The sequence below is a fragment of the Salmo salar genome, chromosome ssa18 (genome assembly GCF_905237065.1).
Source record: "Salmo salar chromosome ssa18, Ssal_v3.1, whole genome shotgun sequence".
Taxonomy (NCBI): Eukaryota; Metazoa; Chordata; class Actinopteri; order Salmoniformes; family Salmonidae; genus Salmo; species Salmo salar.
Window position 1 is genome coordinate 5,983,390 of NC_059459.1, and position 20,914 is coordinate 6,004,303.

At 41.0% G+C, this 20,914-nt stretch overlaps 2 protein-coding genes across 4 annotated transcripts in view; one reads left to right on the forward strand and one right to left on the reverse strand.

The window, feature by feature from the left end:
• rrp12 (ribosomal RNA processing 12 homolog) overlaps positions 1-13,186 on the forward strand; it is a 30,371-nt gene extending 17,185 nt beyond the window's left edge. Inside the window, 8 exon segments of the mRNA XM_014154327.2 lie at positions 2,823-2,978; positions 3,082-3,254; positions 6,567-6,677; positions 7,074-7,123; positions 11,950-12,028; positions 12,142-12,209; positions 12,327-12,409; positions 12,514-13,186. Coding sequence (XP_014009802.2) covers positions 2,823-2,978; positions 3,082-3,254; positions 6,567-6,677; positions 7,074-7,123; positions 11,950-12,028; positions 12,142-12,209; positions 12,327-12,409; positions 12,514-12,616 — 823 coding nt within the window. The 3' untranslated portion in view covers positions 12,617-13,186.
• A 2,391-nt stretch (positions 13,187-15,577) lies between these two features.
• LOC106576849 (anthrax toxin receptor 1) overlaps positions 15,578-20,914 on the reverse strand; it is a 75,147-nt gene continuing 69,810 nt past the window's right edge. For 2 of the 3 annotated variants that reach the window (XM_045700681.1, XM_014154325.2), the window contains one exon: positions 15,578-16,432. In XM_045700681.1, the coding sequence (XP_045556637.1) occupies positions 16,175-16,432 (258 nt within the window). In that variant the 3' untranslated portion in view covers positions 15,578-16,174. Of the gene's footprint in view, positions 17,578-20,914 lie in introns of all 3 variants that reach the window. The other variant, XM_045700683.1, reaches the window with a different exon arrangement.

The window sequence follows — 20,914 nt, forward strand, 5'->3', positions numbered from 1 at the left end:
GTTTTGCTAACAGTAACGGTTTCAACATTTCTACATGCCGTGTCGCATTATTCAAGTGTTAGCTCCCCACTCATGCTGCACAGGAGCTAACATGCATCCCAGACTCCCAGTGCAGGTTAGCAATGAGTAAGTACAGCAGGCAACGGTGCACGCCTCGTGCTGTAAGGGGGACATCGGCTGCGCTCATAGACTGACTTGATCCGTGAGACACATTTGACATTACCGGAAGTAACAAACTCTAGTACAGAAACTTATTTCATGTTCAGTATTGGAAAAAGTACAGAAGTTTCAGAACGCTGTGCAACACTACATGGCATATGGTTTACATCGTTTTCATGCTCATCAAACCATTGTGACCACGCTTAACCTATGGATGGGTCCATTGCCATGGTAGCCAAAATACTGGCCTGCCCCACATTTTTATAGATGACTCTAAGCATTATGGGATGATAATTGTTAGTCGATTGACACGCCAGCACGTCACGTCATTTTGAATAGCTCCCTGTGTGTTTAAGCTACAAATTTACCGTCTTTCTGCCGATATAAGGCTTTCGACTATTCCATGGAACTTGTGAAAGCTGTGTTTTCTACACGAGAGGATCCGGGACAAGGAAATTGTCACGAAATCATCTGTAAAACCTGAGCTAACAACTCATACGAACTCAGAAAAAGAGAAGACTCAAACACGACAGTGTCATTTGTTTTGCTCTACGACATCCACAAGCTTTACGGCAGTCGTTTGAAATTAGGATGTGGGAGTCTGAAAGTACAAAGAGGTCTTAAAAAAAATAAAAAAATAAGTCACCAACATTGACAGGTAAGACTCTCGCGAACATTTAGCACTCACTCGTTTTGCTCTACAACACACACGTTTCAGGGGAGTCGTTGTAAGGTAACCCAGTACAGCGCTGTAAAAATGGCACAAAAGTGAATAGGGTGTCAGTGCCATATCCAAAGTGACTAAATATGGGTCCCAAAAATACAATAAAATAACAATTCCCAGAGTTTTCTTCTTTCCTAGGTATAGGACAGACACTTAAATCGTATTCCTTATAATTTATTTGCCGATTCTATGGGCTGTAGCTGTAAAGGCCAACATTTTTTTATATATATACCTACAGGGGTTCTAAAATTCCAAATCAACTGTCTTACAACAATTCCATATGTTACCTAGATAGCGCGAACCAAGGGCGTAGCCTTATAGGGCTTAACTCCGAAACCACAGCTGTGTGGAAGTATCTGCTTTCAATATACACTACCGGTCAAAAGTTTTAGAACACCTACTCATTCAAGGTTTTTATTTTTACTATTTTCTACATTGTAGAATAATAGTGACGACATCAAAACTATGAAATAACACATCAGCACTCCCATCAGTCTCCTTCTTGGTCAAATAGCCCATACTAAGCATGGAGGTGTGTTGGGTCATTGTCCTGTTGAAAAACAAATGATAGTCCCACTAAGCCCAAACCAGATGGGATGGCGTATCGCTGCAGAATGCTGTGGTAGCCATGCTGATTAAGTGTGCCTTAAATTCTAAATAAATCACAGACAGTGTCACCAGCAAAGCACCCCTACACAATCACACCTCCTCCTCCATGCTTCACGGTGGGAAATACACATGCGGAGATCTGTTCACCCACACCGCGTCTCACAAAGACACGGCGGTTGGAACCAAGAATCTCCAATTTGGACTCCAGACCAAAGGACATATTTCCACCGGTCTAATGTCCATTGCTCGTGTTTCTTGGCCCAAGCAAGTCTCTTCTTCTTATTGGTGTCCTTTAGTAGTGGTTTCTTTGCAGCAATTCGACCATGAAGGCCTGATGGCGCTTGATGGTTTTTGTGACTGCACCTGAAAGTATCTTCAAAGTTCTTGAAATGTTCCGTATTGACTGACCATGTCTTAAAGTAATGATAGACTGTCATTTTCTCTTTGCTTATTTGAGCTGTTCTTGCCATAATATGGACTTGGCCTTTTACCAAATAGGGGTATGTTCTGTATACCTCCCCACCTTGGCACAACACAACTGATTGGCTCAAACGCATTAAGAAGGAAAGAAATTCCACAAATTAACTTTTAACAAGGCACACCTGTTAATTGAAATGCATTACAGGTGACTACCTCATGAAGCTGGTTGAGAGAATGCCAAGCGTGTGCAAAGCTCTCGGCAATGGGTGGCTACTTTGAAGAATCTCAAATATAAAATATATTTTGATTTGTTTTCCACTTTTTTTGGTTACTACATGATTCTATATGTGTTATTTCATAGTTTTGATGTCTTCACTATTATTATATAATGTATAAAATAGTAAAAATAAAGAAAAACCCTTAAATGAGTAGGTGTTCTAAAACCTTTGACTGATAGTGTGCACTGAAAAAATATATAAACACAACATGTAAAGTGTTGGTCCCATGTTTCATGAGTTGAAATAAAAGATCCCAGGAATTTTCCATACGCACAAAAAGCTTTTCTCTAAAATGTTGGTCACAAATTTGTTTATATCCCTGTTAGTGAGCATTTCTCCTTTGCCAGTATAATCCATCCACTTGACAGGTGTGGCATAGCAAGAAGCTGATTAAATCATGTGAAATATATTGATTAGGGCCTAATTAATTGATTTATATTGACTGATTTTCCTTATATGAACTGTAACTCAGTTGTTGCATTTATATTTTTGTTCAGTGTACTTTATGTTCCCTCATTTACACAAGTGTTTCCATTATTTTGGCAGTTACCTGTACATTATAAAACATTCAAGTTAAAAAACAAGTGAAATCCATGACGATATGTACATTTAGGTCAATGTACATTGTGTAGGTTTGAGTTGGTGAAAAGCAAGCTGCCTGTGGAGCATCATAAGGTGTTGGTGAATATCCGTAAGGCTGAGGCCAGAACCAAGAGATCAAGAGTGGCTGACGAAGACCACGACGACTCAGACAGCGGGGACGACAAGCCAAAAGCCAGGGGAGAGAGGTATACACACGCTACACTACTCTTTACTCCGTAATACACATCTCAACATTCGATTTGTGACTTTCTCTCTTCATCACTTCTTTTGTCCTCTTCCCTCCCTCAGTATTGAGGAGATCTTGGCCGAGTCAGACTCTGACATGTCAGATGACGAAATGCCTAAGGGCGCTAAGACCCAGAAGAAGCCCACAAAGCAGAAGGGGCGGGCCTGGCTGAAGGAGGGACAGGGAGACGAACCACTCAACTTCCTGGATCCCACTGTCTCCCAGAGGGTCTTGGGTAATGGAGTCTTTACTCTCAACTTTGTGGTGTTGAAACTACAGCTGTGTTTCATTCCAGGGAGCGTATTTCCTTCCCTTTGGTCATTCAGATCAGTATGAAACGTCTAGAACTATAGCTTACATCCATCCAGTTGTCTCCGATCAACAAAGGGAAGTGATCGAGGGAAGGAAGAATTGTCTGGAATGAAATATAGCTAATGTTGATTTAGATTTGTTCATTAGGACATGCAAAGGAAAATGTTTTAAACATTTTGCGATATGAAAATGAGCAGTTCTTATTCGACAAGTCAATGTAGTACCTTGCTGTTAACCTCTATGGGCTAGGTGGGACGCAGGCGTCCCCCCCGTGGTGCACTCCATCAACAGCAGGTGCATTTCAAGAGCGGCAAATTTGAATCCAAATAAATGTCAAAATTCAAATTTTTCAAACATACAACTATTTTACACCCTTTGAAAGATAAACATCTCCTTAATCTAACCACGTTTTACGATTTCAAAAAGGTTTTACGGCGAAAGCATAAATTTAGAGTATGTTAGGACAGTACATTTACAAGAGTTGTGTGTAATGTTTTGTCAATTCAAAGACAGGGTCACCAAAACCATAAAACCAGCTAAAATGATGCACTAACCTTTTACAATCTCCATCAGATGACACTCCTAGGACATTATGTTAGACAATGCATGCATTTTTAGTTCTATCAAGTTCATATTTATATCCAAAAACAGCGTTTTACTATGGCATTGATGTTGAGGAAATCCTTTCCCTCCAATAACCGGCAGTCAAGTCAGCATCACAAATTAAATAATTAAAATTAGAAAACATTGGTAAAATATTATATTGTCATTTAAAGAATTATAGATTTACATCTCTTGAACGCTATCAACTTGCCAGATTTATAAATAACCTTACTGGGAAATCACACTTTGCAATAATCTGAGCACTGCGCCCAGAAAAATACCCGTTGCGATACAGACTAGTCGTCATGTTGGGGAGATTTAAAATCGAAAATACTATGTAAATAATCCATTACCTTTGATTCTCTTCATCAGATGTCACTTCCAGGTATCACAGGTCCATAACGAATGTAGTTTTGTTCAAAAAAGCTCATCATTTATGTCCAAAAATCTCCGTCTTGTTAGCACATGATCTAAGCCCGCCGGACTTCACTTCATGAACGAGGGGAAAAAATATATTTACGTTCGTTCAAACATGTCAAACGTTGTATAGCATAAATCATTAGGGCCTTTTTTAACCAGAACATTAATAATATTCAAGGTGGACGAATGCATACTCTTTTATAACGTATTGGAACGAGGGTACCCAACATGAACTCGCGCGCCAGGTGTCTAATGGGCCATCATCGTTCCGTGGCTCTTGTTCGGTCAGATCTCCCTCCAGAAGACTCAAAACACTTTGTAAAGGCTGGTGACATCTAGTGGAAGCAATAGGAAGTGCCAAAATATTCCTCAGCCCCTGTGTTTTTCAATGGCATAGGTTTAACCTGTTGGGTCTAGGGGGCAGCATTTGCACGTCTGGATAAAAAAAATGTACCCGATTTAATCTGGTTACTAATCCTACCCAGTAACTAGAATATGCATATACTTATTATATATGGATAGAAAACACTCTAAAGTTTCCAAAACTGTTTGAATGGTGTCTGTGAGTATAACAGAACTCATTTGGCAGGCAAAACCCTGAGACATTTTCTGACAGGAAGTGGATACCTGATGTGTTGTATTGACTTTAAACCTATCCCATTGAAAAACACAGGGGTTTAGGAATATTTTGGCACTTCCTATTGCTTCCACTAGATGTCACCAGCCTTTACAAAGTGTTTTGAGTCTTCTGGAGGGAGATCTGACCGAACAAGAGCCATGGAACGGTGATGTCCCATTAGACACCTGGCGCGCTACTTCATGTTGGGTACCCTCGTTCCAATACGTTATAAAAGACTATGCATTCGTCCACCTTGAATATTATTCATGTTCTGGTTAAAAAAGGCCCTAATGATTTATGCTATACAACGCTTTGACATGTTTGAACGAACGGAAATATATTTTTTTCCCCTCGTTCATGACGAGAAGTCCGGCTGGCTTACATCATGTGCTAACGAGACGGAGATTTTTGGACATAAATGATGAGCTTTTTTGAACAAAACTACATTCGTTATGGACCTGTGATACCTGGAAGTGACATCTGATGAAGAGAATCAAAGGTAATGGATTATTTACATAGTATTTTCGATTTTAGATCTCCCCAACATGACGTCTAGTCTGTATCGCAATGCGTATTTTTCTGGGCACAGTGCTCAGATTATTGCAAAGTGTGATTTCCCAGTAAGGTTATTTTTAAATCTGGCAAGTTGATTGCGTTCAAAAGATGTAAATCTATAATTCTTTAAATGACAATATAATATTTTACCAATGTTTTCTAATTTTAATTATTTAATTTGTGACGCTGACTTGACTGCCGGTTATTGGAGGGAAAGGATTTCCTCAACATCAATGCCATAGTAAAACGCTGTTTTTGGATATAAATATCAACTTGATAGAACTAAAAATGCATGCATTGTCTAACATAATGTCCTAGGAGTGTCATCTGATGGAGATTGTAAAAGGTTAGTGTATCATTTTAGCTGGTTTTATGGTTTTGGTGACCCTGTCTTTGACTTGACAAAACATTACACACAACTCTTGTAAATGTACTGTCCTAACATACTCTAAATTTATGCTTTCGCCGTAAAACCTTTTTGAAATCGTAAAACGTGGTTAGATTAAGGAGATGTTTATCTTTCAAATGGTGTAACATAGTTGTATTTTTGAAAAATTTGAATTTTGACATTTATTTGGATTCAAATTTGCCGCTCTTGAAATGCACCTGCTGTTGATGGAGTGCACCACGGGTGGCACGCTAGCGTCCCACCTAGCCCCAAGAGGTTAAAGGTAATACAACACATCAGGTATCCACTTCCTGTCAGAAAATGTCTCAGGGTTTTGCCTGCCAAATGAGTTCTGTTATACACAGACACCATTCAAACAGTTTTAGAAACTTTAGAGTGTTTTCTATCCATATATAATAAGTATATGCATATTCTAGTTACTGGGTAGGATTAGTAACCAGATTAAATCGGGTACATTTTCTTTATCCAGCCGTGCAAATACTGCCCCCTAGCCCTAACAGGTTAATGTCAGTTTTCTTGTTTTTGGTGCTTAATGAACACGACCCATGGTTTTTGGTGGGCAAGGAGATTCATAGTTTTGTATGGAGAGTGTATGTATTGACCTGGGAGTGTGTGTGTGTGTGTTTCAGCCACCAACCCAGACATGAAGAAAAGGGCAAAAGTTCAGCACAGCTTCAAGGTCACGTCAGACGGAAGACTCATCATCAGAGAGGACAATGACGAGGGAGGCAAGACTAAAGGTAGTAGGACACGCGCTCTCTCTCACACACACACAGACACACAAACTCACTCTTCGTTATGGGAGGAGAGAGAGAAGTGATCTGAACTTCCCTTCAACCAGATTTTTCCATCTACAACTTGTTAAAATAAAATCAATACTTTATCATCCAGTTTGTTGAAATGGAAATTAGAAGTTTGCCTTTACCCACATTACTCCATCTCTACATCTAGTAATGTCTATCATAACCACTGATTGGAAGTGAGTTTCCTGCTTCTGCTTGCTCTTTGGGGTCCAGGTCGGGTTACTGTGAAGCACAAATTATGTGAAAGGGGCTTTATAAATACATTCATCAATATTTTTTGGTTTACATTTCATTGATGTTAAAGCAGTATGATGTCTCTCTCTTCCCTTACAGATGATGAGGGAGAGATGAAAGACATTCTGGAGGAGGCTGGAGTCAAGAGTGTGAGTATCCATCAGCATTGCCTACTGATTTTCCACGTTACCATGGGATCTGTGCTCACTGTGGCGACTTCCTTTCCTAGACGTAGTACACTACCTCCCCATGTCCCGAATAGTCCGCAGAAAGCTCCTTTCATGGTGTAGCATCGGGACAATATGCACAAACACTCGTGAAACTGGCTTCATTGGAGGGATTACAACCCAACCTGTTAAATGCACCAATCCTAACTTCCACTCAAGTCACATTTTCACTTAGGCTGCATTTAAACAGGCAGCCTAATTCTGATCTTTTGACACTTAATTGGTCTCTTGACAAATCATTCAATAATTGGGCTTTTGACAAATCATTCGATAATTGGGCTTTAGACAAATCATTCGATAATTGGGCAACATATCAGAATTGGGCTGCCCATGTAAACGTAGCCCAAGTCTCCCATTGACATTAATTAGGTTGGATAAAGTTAGGATTTGCCACAAAATGAATATCATTGCGTAAAAAGTTTCCTGCTGAGGTTACTGACACAAGGGTGGGAAGAGTACTGAAATATTCTACTTAAGTATAAGTACAGTTTAACCTCATTCAATGTAATGGCAAAATGTAGATTTCCGCCGAAATAGACATACCCAAAAGTACCTGCTATTCATGATTCTGACATGCAAAAACTTGGTATATATTTGGAAAGAAGACACCTGGGAGATTGAGGAAAGGACCCAAAGACCGATAGGAGTTACAGTTGAAGTCGGAAGTTTACATACACTTAGGTTGGAGTCATTAAAACTCGTTTTTCAACCACTCTACAAATTTATTGTTAACAAACTATTGTTTTGGCAAGTCGGTTATGATATCTACTTTGTGCATGACACAAGTAATTTTTCCAACAATTGTTAAGACAGATTATTTCACATACAATTCACTGTATCACAATTCCAGTGGGTCAGAAGTTTACAATCACTAAGTTGACTGTGCCTTTAAACAGCTTGGAAAATTCTAGAAAATGATGTCATGGCTTTAGAAGCTTCTGATAAGCTAATTGACATCATTTGAGTCAATTTGAGGTGTACCTGTGGATGTATTTCAAGGCCTACCTTCAAACTCACTGCCTCTTTGCTTGACATCATGGGAAAATCAAAAGAAATCAGCCAAGACTTCACACAAAATATTGTAGACTGCCACAAGTCTGGTTCATCCTTGGGAGCAATTTCCAAACGCCTGAAGGTACCACGTTCATCTGTACAAACAATAGTACGCAAGTATAAACACCATGGGACCACGCAGCTGTCATAACGCTCAGGAAAGAGAGGCTTTCTGTCTCCTAGAGATGAACGTACTTTGGTGCAAAAAGTGCAAATCAATCCCAGAACAGCAGCAAATGACCTTGTGAAGATGCTGGAGGAAACGGGTACAAAAGTATCTATATCCACAGTAAAACGAGTCCTATATCGACATAACCTGAAAGGCCGCTCATCAAAGAAGAAGCCACTGCTCCAAAACAGCCATAAAAAAGCCAGACTACGGTTGGCAACTGCACATGGGGACAAAGATCGTATTTTTTGGAGAAATGTCCTCTGGTCTGATGAACAAAAATAGTAACTGTTTGGCCATAAAGACCACCATTATGTTTTGGAGGAAAAAGGGGGAGGCTTGCAAGCCGAAGAACACCATCCCACCCATGAAGCATGGGGGTGGTAGCATCATGTTGTGGGGGTGCTTTGCTGCAGGAGGGACTGGTGCACTTCATAAAATAGATGGCATCATGAGGCAGGAAAATTATGTGGATATATTGAAGCAACATATCAAGACATCAGTCAGGAAGTTGAAGCTTGGTCGCAAATGGGTCTTCCAAATGGACAATGACCCTAAGCATACTTCAAAAGTTGTGGCAAAATGGCTTAAGGACAACAAAGTCAAGGTATTGGAGTGGCCATCACAAAGCCTTGACCTCAATCCTATAGAAAATTTGTGGGCAGAACTGAAAAGGCGTGTGCGAGCAAAGAGGCCTACAAACCTGACTCCGTTACACCAGCTCTGTCAGGAGGAATGGGCTAAAATTCACCTAACTTATTGTGGGAAGCTTGTGGAAGGCTACCCGAAACGTTTGACCCCAGTTAAACAATTTAACGGCAATGCTACCAAATACTAATTGAGTGTGTGTAAACTTCTGACCCACTGGGAATGTGATGAAAGAAAAATAATCTGAAATAAATCATTCTACTATTATTCTGACATTTCACATTCTTAAAATAGTGGTGATCCTAACTGGCCTAAGACGGGGAATTTTTACAAGGATTAAATGTCAGGAATTGTGCAACACCTTAGTCAAATACAGTTAAGCTAAGTTTCTGTGAACTTTCGTCTGTCCACAGTTTCTGGTTAGGGTAGGTTTTAATAGTCAGTGGGTCAACATCTCCTATACACTTCCTGATAAACTCAGTCACCGTATCAGTGTAGTCGTCTATGTTATTCTCAGATGCTACCCGGAACATATCCCAGTCCGCGTGATCAAAACAATCTTGAAGCGTGGATTCCCATTTGGTCAGACTAGCGTTGAATATTCCTTTTTCAAACTCCCGAAAGTGCCTAAACGTTTAGCCTAGACATATCCAATGTATTTGGCCCCACATACAAATGAACTGTTTACAAAAACAATATAAAAGCAACAGATATACACAAAACAATATATAAAAATGTCTTATCAAATACGAACTTGGTTACACACGTGTCCTTCACTAAAAAAGGTGCGGAAATAGAAATAAGCTGAACTATTTACAAATGGCATTTGTTTTACATCAAAGATATAGATCAGATTCCACTTTCACCATAGCTTGTGCATGTCGTGACTTGTCTTTTGCATGTGAGTTGGATAGTGGCGCTCACCTTGGGTGGGGGGTCTTGTGATAGTTGTGAGGTTGATTTGGGCCCCCAATTCAGCCATTCCCAACACCAACTGCTCTCGGAAGGCCAACTGGGAGAGAGGGGTTTGACCTTTTGCTTTGGTCATCTGCTTGTGGAGAATTTAAAGCTATTTTATTGTAGCAATGTCCACAAAGTGTTGAAAAAGTATTCTACCATTTCCTGGTCTTGTGGAGGACCTGGTAGTAGCGCAAATAGAACCACAAACAATGGTCATGAGAGTTTAGTGGCCTCTCCAAAGTTACAAGGATGAAACAGCATACAGTGAACTAATATGAAACATGGACAATAACTACTTTGGAATTATATAACATTGAAATTACTTGTTACATAGGCCTATGTAAACTAAATCCAAAGCACAAAATGCAGACAACTTATAAAAACTCTAAAAGTGGATCCAATCCTTCTGGAAAGCAATCGGCCAAGTCGAAATCCTCGTTGTCCAAATATTATTTTTTTCCTCCCCTTGAGAAGCCATCTTTTATACTAAAGCGATGTCCCTTTAATTTCAATCTGTTTACACTGTAACGTTGCATGCTCTGTGCGTCTCGTCTCTGAGCCAGGTAGCAATATTTTTCATTACGCATAAAAGGTTCTAGGCCTTGCTTTGTCCCACTCAGGTCAACTGCATATCCCTGGAAAGCTTATCTCATTGGCTACAAAACTGTCAATGTGCCATAGTAGCCAATCCCCTGTGTAATGCGTGTAAGCAAGCAACATATACTTTTGATGCGCAGAGATATAGTCACTCGGTGGACATTCAATGTTGCTATTAAGCCATACATCTTCAGATAACATTGTCAAAATGCTAGATTTGTTCCTACCAACCTAAGGATTCATTTGATAACCCCATGTAGCTTTAGGTCAAACACAGACCAAATCGAAGCTTACCTTGTAAGATGTTTGGTGAAAACTTTGAGTAAAATAAACATTTTGACTCCTGGGGCTGGTGATCAATAACGGTAGGTCACAGGCAGACAAATAATATATTCCCATGATTTGTGGAGTCCCGGCTTTCGGTGTGTGTCAACGTATTCAGTGTTTATTTTGTTTATGCTTCACAATGCTAACTGGAATGTAGGTAGTAGCCATCTTGAAATTAGGTCATCGGCTCGGCCTCCCCTTGTATATTTGTATACCCATATATGGTAGTAAGTCACACCCAAGATTTAAGGCACCGATCAATAGCCAAGAATTTCAGCTTTCTGCAGCCACCCTGCTTTTGCAGATAGCCCCTATCATTCTCATACCAGACTTTACATTTAAGAGGTTAATGAAATTTTTCTCAAGTAGACGTCAAATTACTGGTGTAAAAAAATTAAAATAAAAATTAAAAAGTAGCTTATTTAAAAAGTACTCGAGTAAAAGTAATTTAGTAATTAAAGATTGACCTTGAGAATTAGCTAATTTCGTTAGTATTACAATTTTCAGGTCATCTTATCTTTTCCATGCATTAAAGGAAGAGAGGAAATTAATGTACAGTAGGAACGAAGTTCATTTATTTTATCAGTTGCAACAAGGCACATCTGTATGTTAAAAATAAGCAATTAAAATGTAAACCTAAATAAAAAACTTTACAAAATAAAGTACATAAACAAAGTTGCCAGACTTCAATATACTCCAGAAATAAACAATTGTAATTCTTTCAACCACCAATCACTCATTCATCCCTCTGTTACTTTTTACTTTCATGGAACTGGCTGACATTCACCCATTTACACTCTTTCTCTCACTCACCAGCGTGGAAAGAGTACTGAAATATCCCACTCAAGTAGAATAACTGTTACTGACTTAAAATAAGAACAAGTGCTCGTAAAAGCTTCTCTAACAGTAACAAGAGTATTTGAAATGTTACTTCCTACCTCAGCTGACACAACTTCTGAAACCTCTGAACTTCCCCCCCCCGTTTCTTTCTCAGATAAAGACTAAGAAGAGGACATTCCAGGATGGTCACTACGATGATGACATGGAGATTGAACCCCAGTTGAAATACAAAGGTACAGCTGACTATTAATCTGTCTCTATTTGTCAGTTTGCGTCCGTGTGTTCTGGTTGCTGGTCTCGAGTCATCTCTTGTGTGTATGTATTCATGCGAGTTTCTTTCTTTCAGCTGGAGGCTCGGGGATCCACAGACCTCTGGGTGGGAGCAGAGACCTGGGGGGAGACTACAAGGCCAAGGTGACACATGCACACAGGCTGAAGTGTGTTTAGGCTGATTTCAAACTGGGACTATTGGTCAGCTCTTTGGTGAATCTCCACAGGGCTAAAGTGTGTTTTTTTTTTTTTTTTCTCCAGAAGGGTAAAGGAGATGTGAAGAGGAAAGGAAAGGTTGATCCATATGCCTACATCCCTCTGAGGAAAGCACAGCTCAACCGCAGGTAAAAACATAGCAAGGAACTAGTAATAAACATGGTAATAATTGTAGTAGAGTTGTAATGGCGAAAGCTTAATAACTCTTTGTTGTGTTTGTGTGTGTGTGTAGGAAGAAAGCAAAGATGCAGGGCCAGTTTAAGGGCATGGTGAGAGGGGCACAGAAGGGAGCGCAGTCTGGGAAGAGGATGCAAAGGAACAAGAGGAGGGCCTGAAATGTTTACATCCAATTGTTGAATGCGTGTCCTTCTGCCAGTTGTTCAAGAGGGTCTGTGCATAGAAATATAATTAAAGCTAATTCTATGGGTCTGAGTCTATGCAGTTTATTGCTCAGGCATACCCCCCCTGAACAAGCATCCCAAGTATGTCTGCGAGAAACGGAATGTGGGAGAAGGAACGAGAAAAGGATTTGAAAAGGTCTTCAAATAGATCTGTAATTTGTTTTTTTTTGGGGGGGGGGGCTTGCCTAATTCCCATTGTTATCAATGGATACAATCAGGCATACACATGAAACTTTAGCTTTATAGGCGTGTTCAATCCAAATGTGTAAAGATGGATAAACATCTGTTTTAAATGTATTTATGTACCCTACTTTAAAGGATGGAAGAAAAATGTTGATAGTGTGAAAATTAAGAATGGCATGTTATTGCTCTGTTTGACCGCTAGATGGTGATCTAGATTGTGGTTGAATATAAACAACAAGAGTTGGTTAAAATTCATATTCCAGCACATGAAATTAGGATTACTGTTTGAATGTATTAAACTATTGATTCATCAGACTTAAACAGTTTTCTTTGTTTTAAGATTGGCAATAGTTAACAGAAGTGGGTTTTTGCCAAATCCAAAAACAATCCCTAGCCCCAGACTCTTCTCAATTTAGATTTGATTAACATCAGCAATATGGCCTCTTCTATACGACGTACACTCATCCCTTTCTTCCAGATCTACAAGGCGGCATACCAAATTGGCTGTAGGGTTGGGGAGGCTGGGAGTTTATCCTTGGAGGCTTTGACTGTAGTGTTTGAATGAAGCAGTCAGTCATTGCTGTGGGGAGCCCTGTTCACACCATACTAAAGCAACAGTGAACAGGAGAGCAACAGAATGGCTCCATTCATGAGATGACTAGAGTACTACAACACTCCTACTGTTCATTGTTCTGACCAACCCCTCTGACACAGCAGAGCAAAGGAAGTCTGGCTGCTCACTCTCTCCTTCCTTCTCTCACACTCTTTCTAATCTCGTCACCCAGACCCAAATATCTGTGCTATGTAAGTCTCACGAGAGAATTCCCTCTGTAACCTGAGCAGATTTCAAGATAATGAAGCCCATGAGACTGCACAAGGGTTGATGTGTGAGATCTGTCATCTTCACTTAAAGCCTGAATTATTGTCTTTGGGCTTGTGGTCAGCAAATTATTCACTTAAATTCAAATATTTTAGGGGTAGGGTCTAGGGAGAAAAGTGGGTTTTGTACAGACCAGGAAAGAGTCACCAGACACGTGAGTCATGTGAAGCCGTCACTTGTTACATAATTAGTCGTAGGGCTGCACACAGAACCGATGTCCATAGAGAAATTGAACTGCATTTGAATATGAATGTCCATTTTAGTAATTATATTTCTAAACCACAGAGGTTCTCTGAGGAGACTGTCCCATGCCTCTCTGAGGGGGTAGGCAGATGTTCTGGCCCATTCTGGGAATAAATAGACAAACTGTTTATTGCCTTTTTGATATTTGGGAGCACTGAGTAATTATGAACTCAATCTGATAATCCAAGAGTTTCCTTACAGTACGATAAATTAACTACATTTGCCAATGAGGGCCTTAACAGAACCAAATGTGTAATCTGTTTAATTAAAAGCACATTTACTGAAGATAAAAACATGACATATTTTATTAACCTAAAATAATAAATATGTCTAGGTTTCAGCACAACTTGTTATTTATTATACTCGTCATATCAGCTCAACTGGTTAACATGACTTTGGGAAAGTCACTCGCATACTCAAATGAGTGGATTCAGGTATTTCAGCCACACACAGGTGTATAAAATCGATCACACAGCCATGAAATCTCCATAGACAAACATTGGCCCTAGAGTGACCTTACTGAAGACCTAAGTGACTTTCAACGTGGCATAGGATGCCACCTTCCCAAAAATCAGTTTGTCAATGTCTGCCCTGCCAGAGCTGCCCCGGTCAACTAAGTGCTCTTATTGTGAAGTGGAAACGTCTAGGAGCAACAACGGCTCAGCCGCGACGTGGTAGGCCACACAAGCTCACAGAACGGGACCGCTGAAGCGCAAAGCGTGTAAAAATTGTCTGTCCTCAGTTAGAACACTCACTACTGACTTCCAAACTGCCCCTGGAAGCAACGTCAGCACAAGAACTGTTAGGCGGGAGCTTCATGAAATGGGTTTCCATGGCCGAGCAGCCCGGCACAAGCCGAAGATCACCATGCACAATGCCAAATGTTGGCTGTAGTGGTGTAAAGCTCACCGCCATTGGAATCTGGAGCAGTGGAAGCGCGTTCTCTGGAGTGATGAATCACATCCATCTGGTAGTGGGTTTGGGGGATGCCAGGAGAACGCTACCTGACCCAATGCATTGTGCTAACTGTAAAGTTTGGAGGAGGAATAATGGTCTGGGGCTGTTTTTTGTAGTTCGGACTAGTGAAATGCTACAGAAATAAAATTACATTCTAGACGATTCTGTGCTTCCAACTTTGTGGGAAGGACCTTTCCTGTTTCGGCATTATAATGCCCCAGTGCACAAAGCGAGGTCCATACAGAATTGGTTTGTCGAGATCAGTGTGGAAGAACTTGACTGGCCTGCACAGAGCCCTGACCTCAACCGCATCAAACACCTACTGCGAGCCAGGCCTTATCGCCCAACATCAGTGCCTGACCTCTCTAATGCTCGTGGCTGAGTGGAAGCAAGTCCCCGCAGCAATGTTCCAACATCTAAAGGAAAGCCTTCCCAGAATAGTGGCGGCTGTTATAGCAGCAAAGGGGGAACCAACTCTATTTTAATGCCCATGATTTTGAAATTAGATGTTAGATGAGCAGGTGTCCACATACTTTGTCATGTAGTGTATTTTACATTTTTTTTAAAGGCAAATATGGAAAATTCTTTTAATTTGAACTTGGTACACAGAATAAAAATGCTGGACGCAAATATTGGAAAGAAAATGCTTTAATGATGGACAAAATGTTTTTGCACTGTTAACAGATGAACACAAAGCAGATTATCATTTTAGTCTCTAGTGAGGGACCTTTAGCCTGGCCTCCAAACGAACATTATAAAAAGCTTAAGTTTGAGGTTACATTTAATTCCTCATCAGCCTATTAAAGATATTAAACTTTTTCTCCACAAACCAATGGCATTTCTTTAAATATGTCAACTCGGCCAGCAGAGGGATATTGTAAACCTCCAATGTCAAGGTTCACAATATCCCTCTGGCCGAGTTGACCTATTTACGATTCAATCCATGTACGATTCAATACAATTACAATTGGATTTCTGTTCATAAGACAACACAATTTGAGGAAACAGAATTTGTCTGCACCTCCTAAAGACCAGAGACATTTACTGTGAACTCAGTAGTTGATTTGGTATTCACCAAAATATGATATTTGCTGTCCAGCAACAAACCTTTGAGATCAAAGCCTAAACCCCTGGATTAAATAAATACCTTTTGCTCTTGGTGGTGTGAGGAGAGTGTTTTTGGGGGGGGTGTTACTACTGTGAGGGCGTAATAGGGGTTTGTCTTGTCCTCAGGGCCTGGGTGGCGGGCGAGAGGGAGGGGGGCCTGGGGGTGCACGGGCTGGAGGGGGGCCTGGGGGAAGTCGGCTGGACGGGGGGGCACGGGAGGGAGGGATGGAGACGGAGGGAGGAGTGGAGTGTGGGGGAGGAGAGGACGGTTGGACTAGAGGCCTCTGAACTGGAGGAGGGGGAAGGGTTTGAGAGCGACGGGCAGAAGGGGGTCGAATGGACTCCGTGTTTTTTACGCGTGTGAAGTTGATACAACGACCCTGCAACACAGACAGACAGAACCAAGTTAGACCAGGGGCTCAGAACACAGACACCGTTTCCACAGTTAGTTTCATCACTGTTTGGTTGCAGAGTCCTCTCTAATTTAAAGGTGGCAAAGTAAACCAGCACATACATACACACATCCCAGGAATATGTCCTGTTTTGCATCAAGATTGGTGAAGATTGGGGGGAACAATGCGAACTAAGAATAAATGGTATTAGGGTGCTAATAAAAAAAAAAAGTGTTAAAGAATCCACTCCTCTAAGTGGTCTGAGTGTTGCAGAGAATTTAGAACCGGGCCATTTAATTGGAAACAACTTTCCAGAGTCTGTAACACATCGTCTCTGAGCTAACACACACACACACACACACACACACACACACACACACACACACACACACACACACACACACACACACACACACACACACACACACACACACACACACACACACACACACACACGAGGCCCTCTCAACAAAGCCCCTTACAAGTCCTTTACACGTCATTAACTGGGCAGAATACATCTTCAAATCTCGAAGTGAAATGAGGGGAGAAATCAAAAGACAATGACTTCTCTAACTTTTGTATTTCTGTATTGTTATTTAGGGAGCCAATTTCAGATGCAAAGACACATTTCTGTGAAAAGACAAAGCATTATCTCATCTCTGTATGTTTTTGAGTCATCTTCCAGTGTTTTATTCATACATAGGTATTGGATGTATTTTAAAAATTGTCATACAACGTAAATGCAAATCAAAACATAAGGCACAACGACAAAAAGTGCAACAAAAACGACAAAGTGACACTGTTAAAAAGCACATCAACGATGAAAAGCACAACAAGAAAAGGCACAGCGATAACGAGCACAACAATATAACACAAAGCACTAAGACATCCAGATCAATTATGAAAATCTTCCATCTCTGACAAACACACACATCTCACTCTCCCATCTCTCCACATTACTCTCACTCTAATGGGCTCATGAATGGCCATCAGCGGGTTACCAGTTTCTGCCACAATGTGTGTGTGTGTATGTCATCCTCTGTGAAAGCGCGTCACCCAACCAGATGGGAAGTTGAAAGGCCACAAGCCAAATTGTGACAGAAGAGATTCCCTTTCATTGTCCCCTGATGGCCCTGTCACACAGTGGAGAGGATAAGAAATAGGGAGAAGTAGGAAAGAGGGAGGAGAGGGCCTTGTTTATTAAATAGTCAACGCAAATCAGGACCTCCCATCTTCTCTCTCCACCAAACTCACAGGAACCTCTGGCCAAATAGAGATATCACAACGGCAGAATAAGGGTCTTGTTCTGCTATATGCATAGCGTGTGTAAGTGGATCCTTGGTTGTGTGAAGGAGGTATCTTATACAGTTGCCTGTGAAGTGTGTGTGAGTGGATCCTTTTTAAGGTCATGTGAGGTGACATGCAGAGTTGTCAGTTCAGAGCTCGCTCTCTCTCTCATATACATATATATATATATACATACAGCGGGGGAAAAAAGTATTTAATCCCCTGCTGATTTTGTATGTTTGCCCACTTACAAAGAAATGATAAGTCTATAATTTTAATAGTAGGTTTATTTGAAGTGAGAGACATAATAACAACAAAAAAATCCAGAAAAACGCATGTCAAAAATGTTATAAACTGATTTGCATTTTAATGAGGGAAATAAGTATTTGACCCCTCTGCAAAACATGACTTAGTACTTGGTCGCAAAACCCTTGTTGGCAATCACAGAGGTCAGACGTTTCTTGTAGTTGGCCACCAGGTTTGCACACACCTCAGGAGGGGTTTTGTCCCACTCCTCTTTGCAGATCTTCTCCAAGTCATTAAGGTTTCGAGGCTGACGTTTGGCAACTCGAACCTTCAGCTCCCTCCACAGATTTTCTATGGGATTAAGGTCTGGAGACTGGCTAGGCCACTCAAGGACCTTAATGTGCTTCTTCTTGAGCCACTCCTTTGTTGCCTTGGCTTTTGGGTCATTGTCATGCTGGAATACCCATCCACGTCCCATTTTCAATGCCCTGGCTGAGGGAAGGAGGGTTTCACCCAAGATTTGACGGTACATGGCCCCGTCCATCGTCCCTTTGATGCAGTGAAGTTGTCCTGTCCCCTTAGCGGAAAAACACCCCCAAAGCATAATGTTTCCACCTCCATGTTTGACGGTGGAGATGGTGTTCTTGGGGTCATAGGCGGCATTCCTCCTCCTCCAAACACGGCGAGTTGAGTTGATGTCAAAGAGCTCCATTTTGGTCTCATCTGACCACAACACTTTCACCAGTTGTCCTCTGAGTCATTCAGATGTTCATTGGCAGACTTCAGATGGACCTGTATATGTATTCTTGAGCAGGGGGACCTTGCAGGCGCTGCAGGATTACAGTCCTTCACGGCGCAGTGTGTTACCAATTGTTTTCTTGGTGACTATGGTCCCAGCTGCCTTGAAATCATTGACAAGATCCTCCCGTGTAGTTCTGGGCTGATTCCTCACTGTTCTCATAATCATTGCAACTTCATGAGGTGAGATCTTGCATGGAGCCCCAGGCCGAGGGATATTGACAGTTCTTTTGTGTGTCTTCCATTTGCGAATAATCGCACCAAATGTTGTCACCTTCTCACCAAGCTGCTTGGCGATGGTCTTGTAGCCCATTCCAGCCTTGTGTAGGTCTACAATCTTGTCCCTGACATCCTTGGAGAGCTCTTTGGTCTTGGCCATGGTGGAGAGTTTGTAATCTGATTGATTGATTGCTTCTGTGGACAGGTGTCTTTTTTATAGGTAACAAGTTGCGGTTAGGAGCACTCCCTTTAAGAGTGTGCTCCTAATCTCAGCTCGTTACCTGTATAAAAGACACCTGGGAGCCAGAAATCTTTCTGATTGAGAGGGGGTCAAATACTTATTTCCCTCATTAAAATGCAAATCAATTTATACATTTTTTTACATGCGTTTTTCTGGATATTTTTGTTGTTATTCTGTCTCTCACTGTTCAAATAAACCTACCATTAAAATTATAGACTGATCTTTTCTTTTTCAGTGGGCAAACGTACAAAATCAGCAGGGGATCAAATACTTTTTCCCCCCACTGTATATGAAACCACAGTGATGCGTGTGGTTTTGTTCTATCCTTGCATGGACCTAAACGTCCCCACAAGGATAGTAAAACAAGGAAAATTCTCCCTTGTGGGGACATTTCCCATGAGGACAAAGGCTATTTTGATTTTAGGGGGCTAGGATTACGGTTAGAATTAGGAGTTAACCCTAAAGCTAGGGTTAGGTTTAAGGAAAATTCTCCTTCGTGGGGACATTTCCCACATCCACATGGGAACAAAGGCTATTTTGAGTTTAGGGGCTAGGCTTAGGGTTACAATTAGGGTTAGGGGAAATAGGATTTTGAATGGAAATACATTTTAGGGCCCCACGAGGACAGAAAAACAAGTGTGTGTGTGAGAGAGGGACTGAGAGGCTGGGTATGCTGAGGGTTGTATGGAGCTGTGTTTGTTTCCCACCAGAGGCAGGTTATGACTTGCCTGAGTAGTGAGTACCAGTGTCTTTTGCTAACATTCCACTCCTTGCCACTCCTTTCGGCAATCTTAACTATGATCTCAACGTTGAATATGCAGTTGCTGATTGGTAGTTGGAAACAACATTAATATTTCCTATGACGTTATGGAACACGGTGCGAGCAAATTTGGCGCAATGTAGAATTTTTTAAGAAGAAACAATACCTTGATGACCTGCTGCGGTAATTCCCTTGTAAGAAGGCAGTGTCAATGCAAGATCACGTTATTCAAAGTAAAGTGGCTAGAGAGGACTCCGTAATGAGAGAAAAAACGATTTTGAAAATATTAGCCTACAAGATTTAATCGAGCTTCAGTTGCATCCCATTAATGAGAGGAAAGAAACTCAAAACTGGCACTTGTCGTCATTCCTCGAACATATGCTGATCAGTACTTGATATGAAAGAAGTGATATGAAAGAAGTATGTGAGAAGTACAGGTTGGTACATTAGACTAGAAATTCACAAATGACATTATGCTATACAGGACCTCTTATTGTTCACTGTTAAGGGTTCATACATCTTTTCCATGACTATTACTATTATAGCCGACATGAAAAAGTAACCATTAATGACACTGGAATGCTGCTGTATCTGATCCCATGCAGGCCTACCATCTAATGCTGTTGTACACTTGATCGAGGCACTTAAACCCCCGCAAAGTAGAACTGCACTGTTAGTCACATGTGGTCAACCCACCATCTGCAGAGCTCCTGGGTGTGCAGGCTTGGCTTTTGATCCAGCCTTGAAACACCCAAGTCTGCTTATCAAGGTCCTGTTGGGCAATTGATGTTTAGGCTACAATGAGGTTAGTCCAAGGCTTGAAGAAATGCCTGCACATGCAGTAGCTATCCTGGAGGATGGTTGCCACCCTTGATATAAAATATTGTATAATTACAACCAAATACTTTGTCTTTATAAA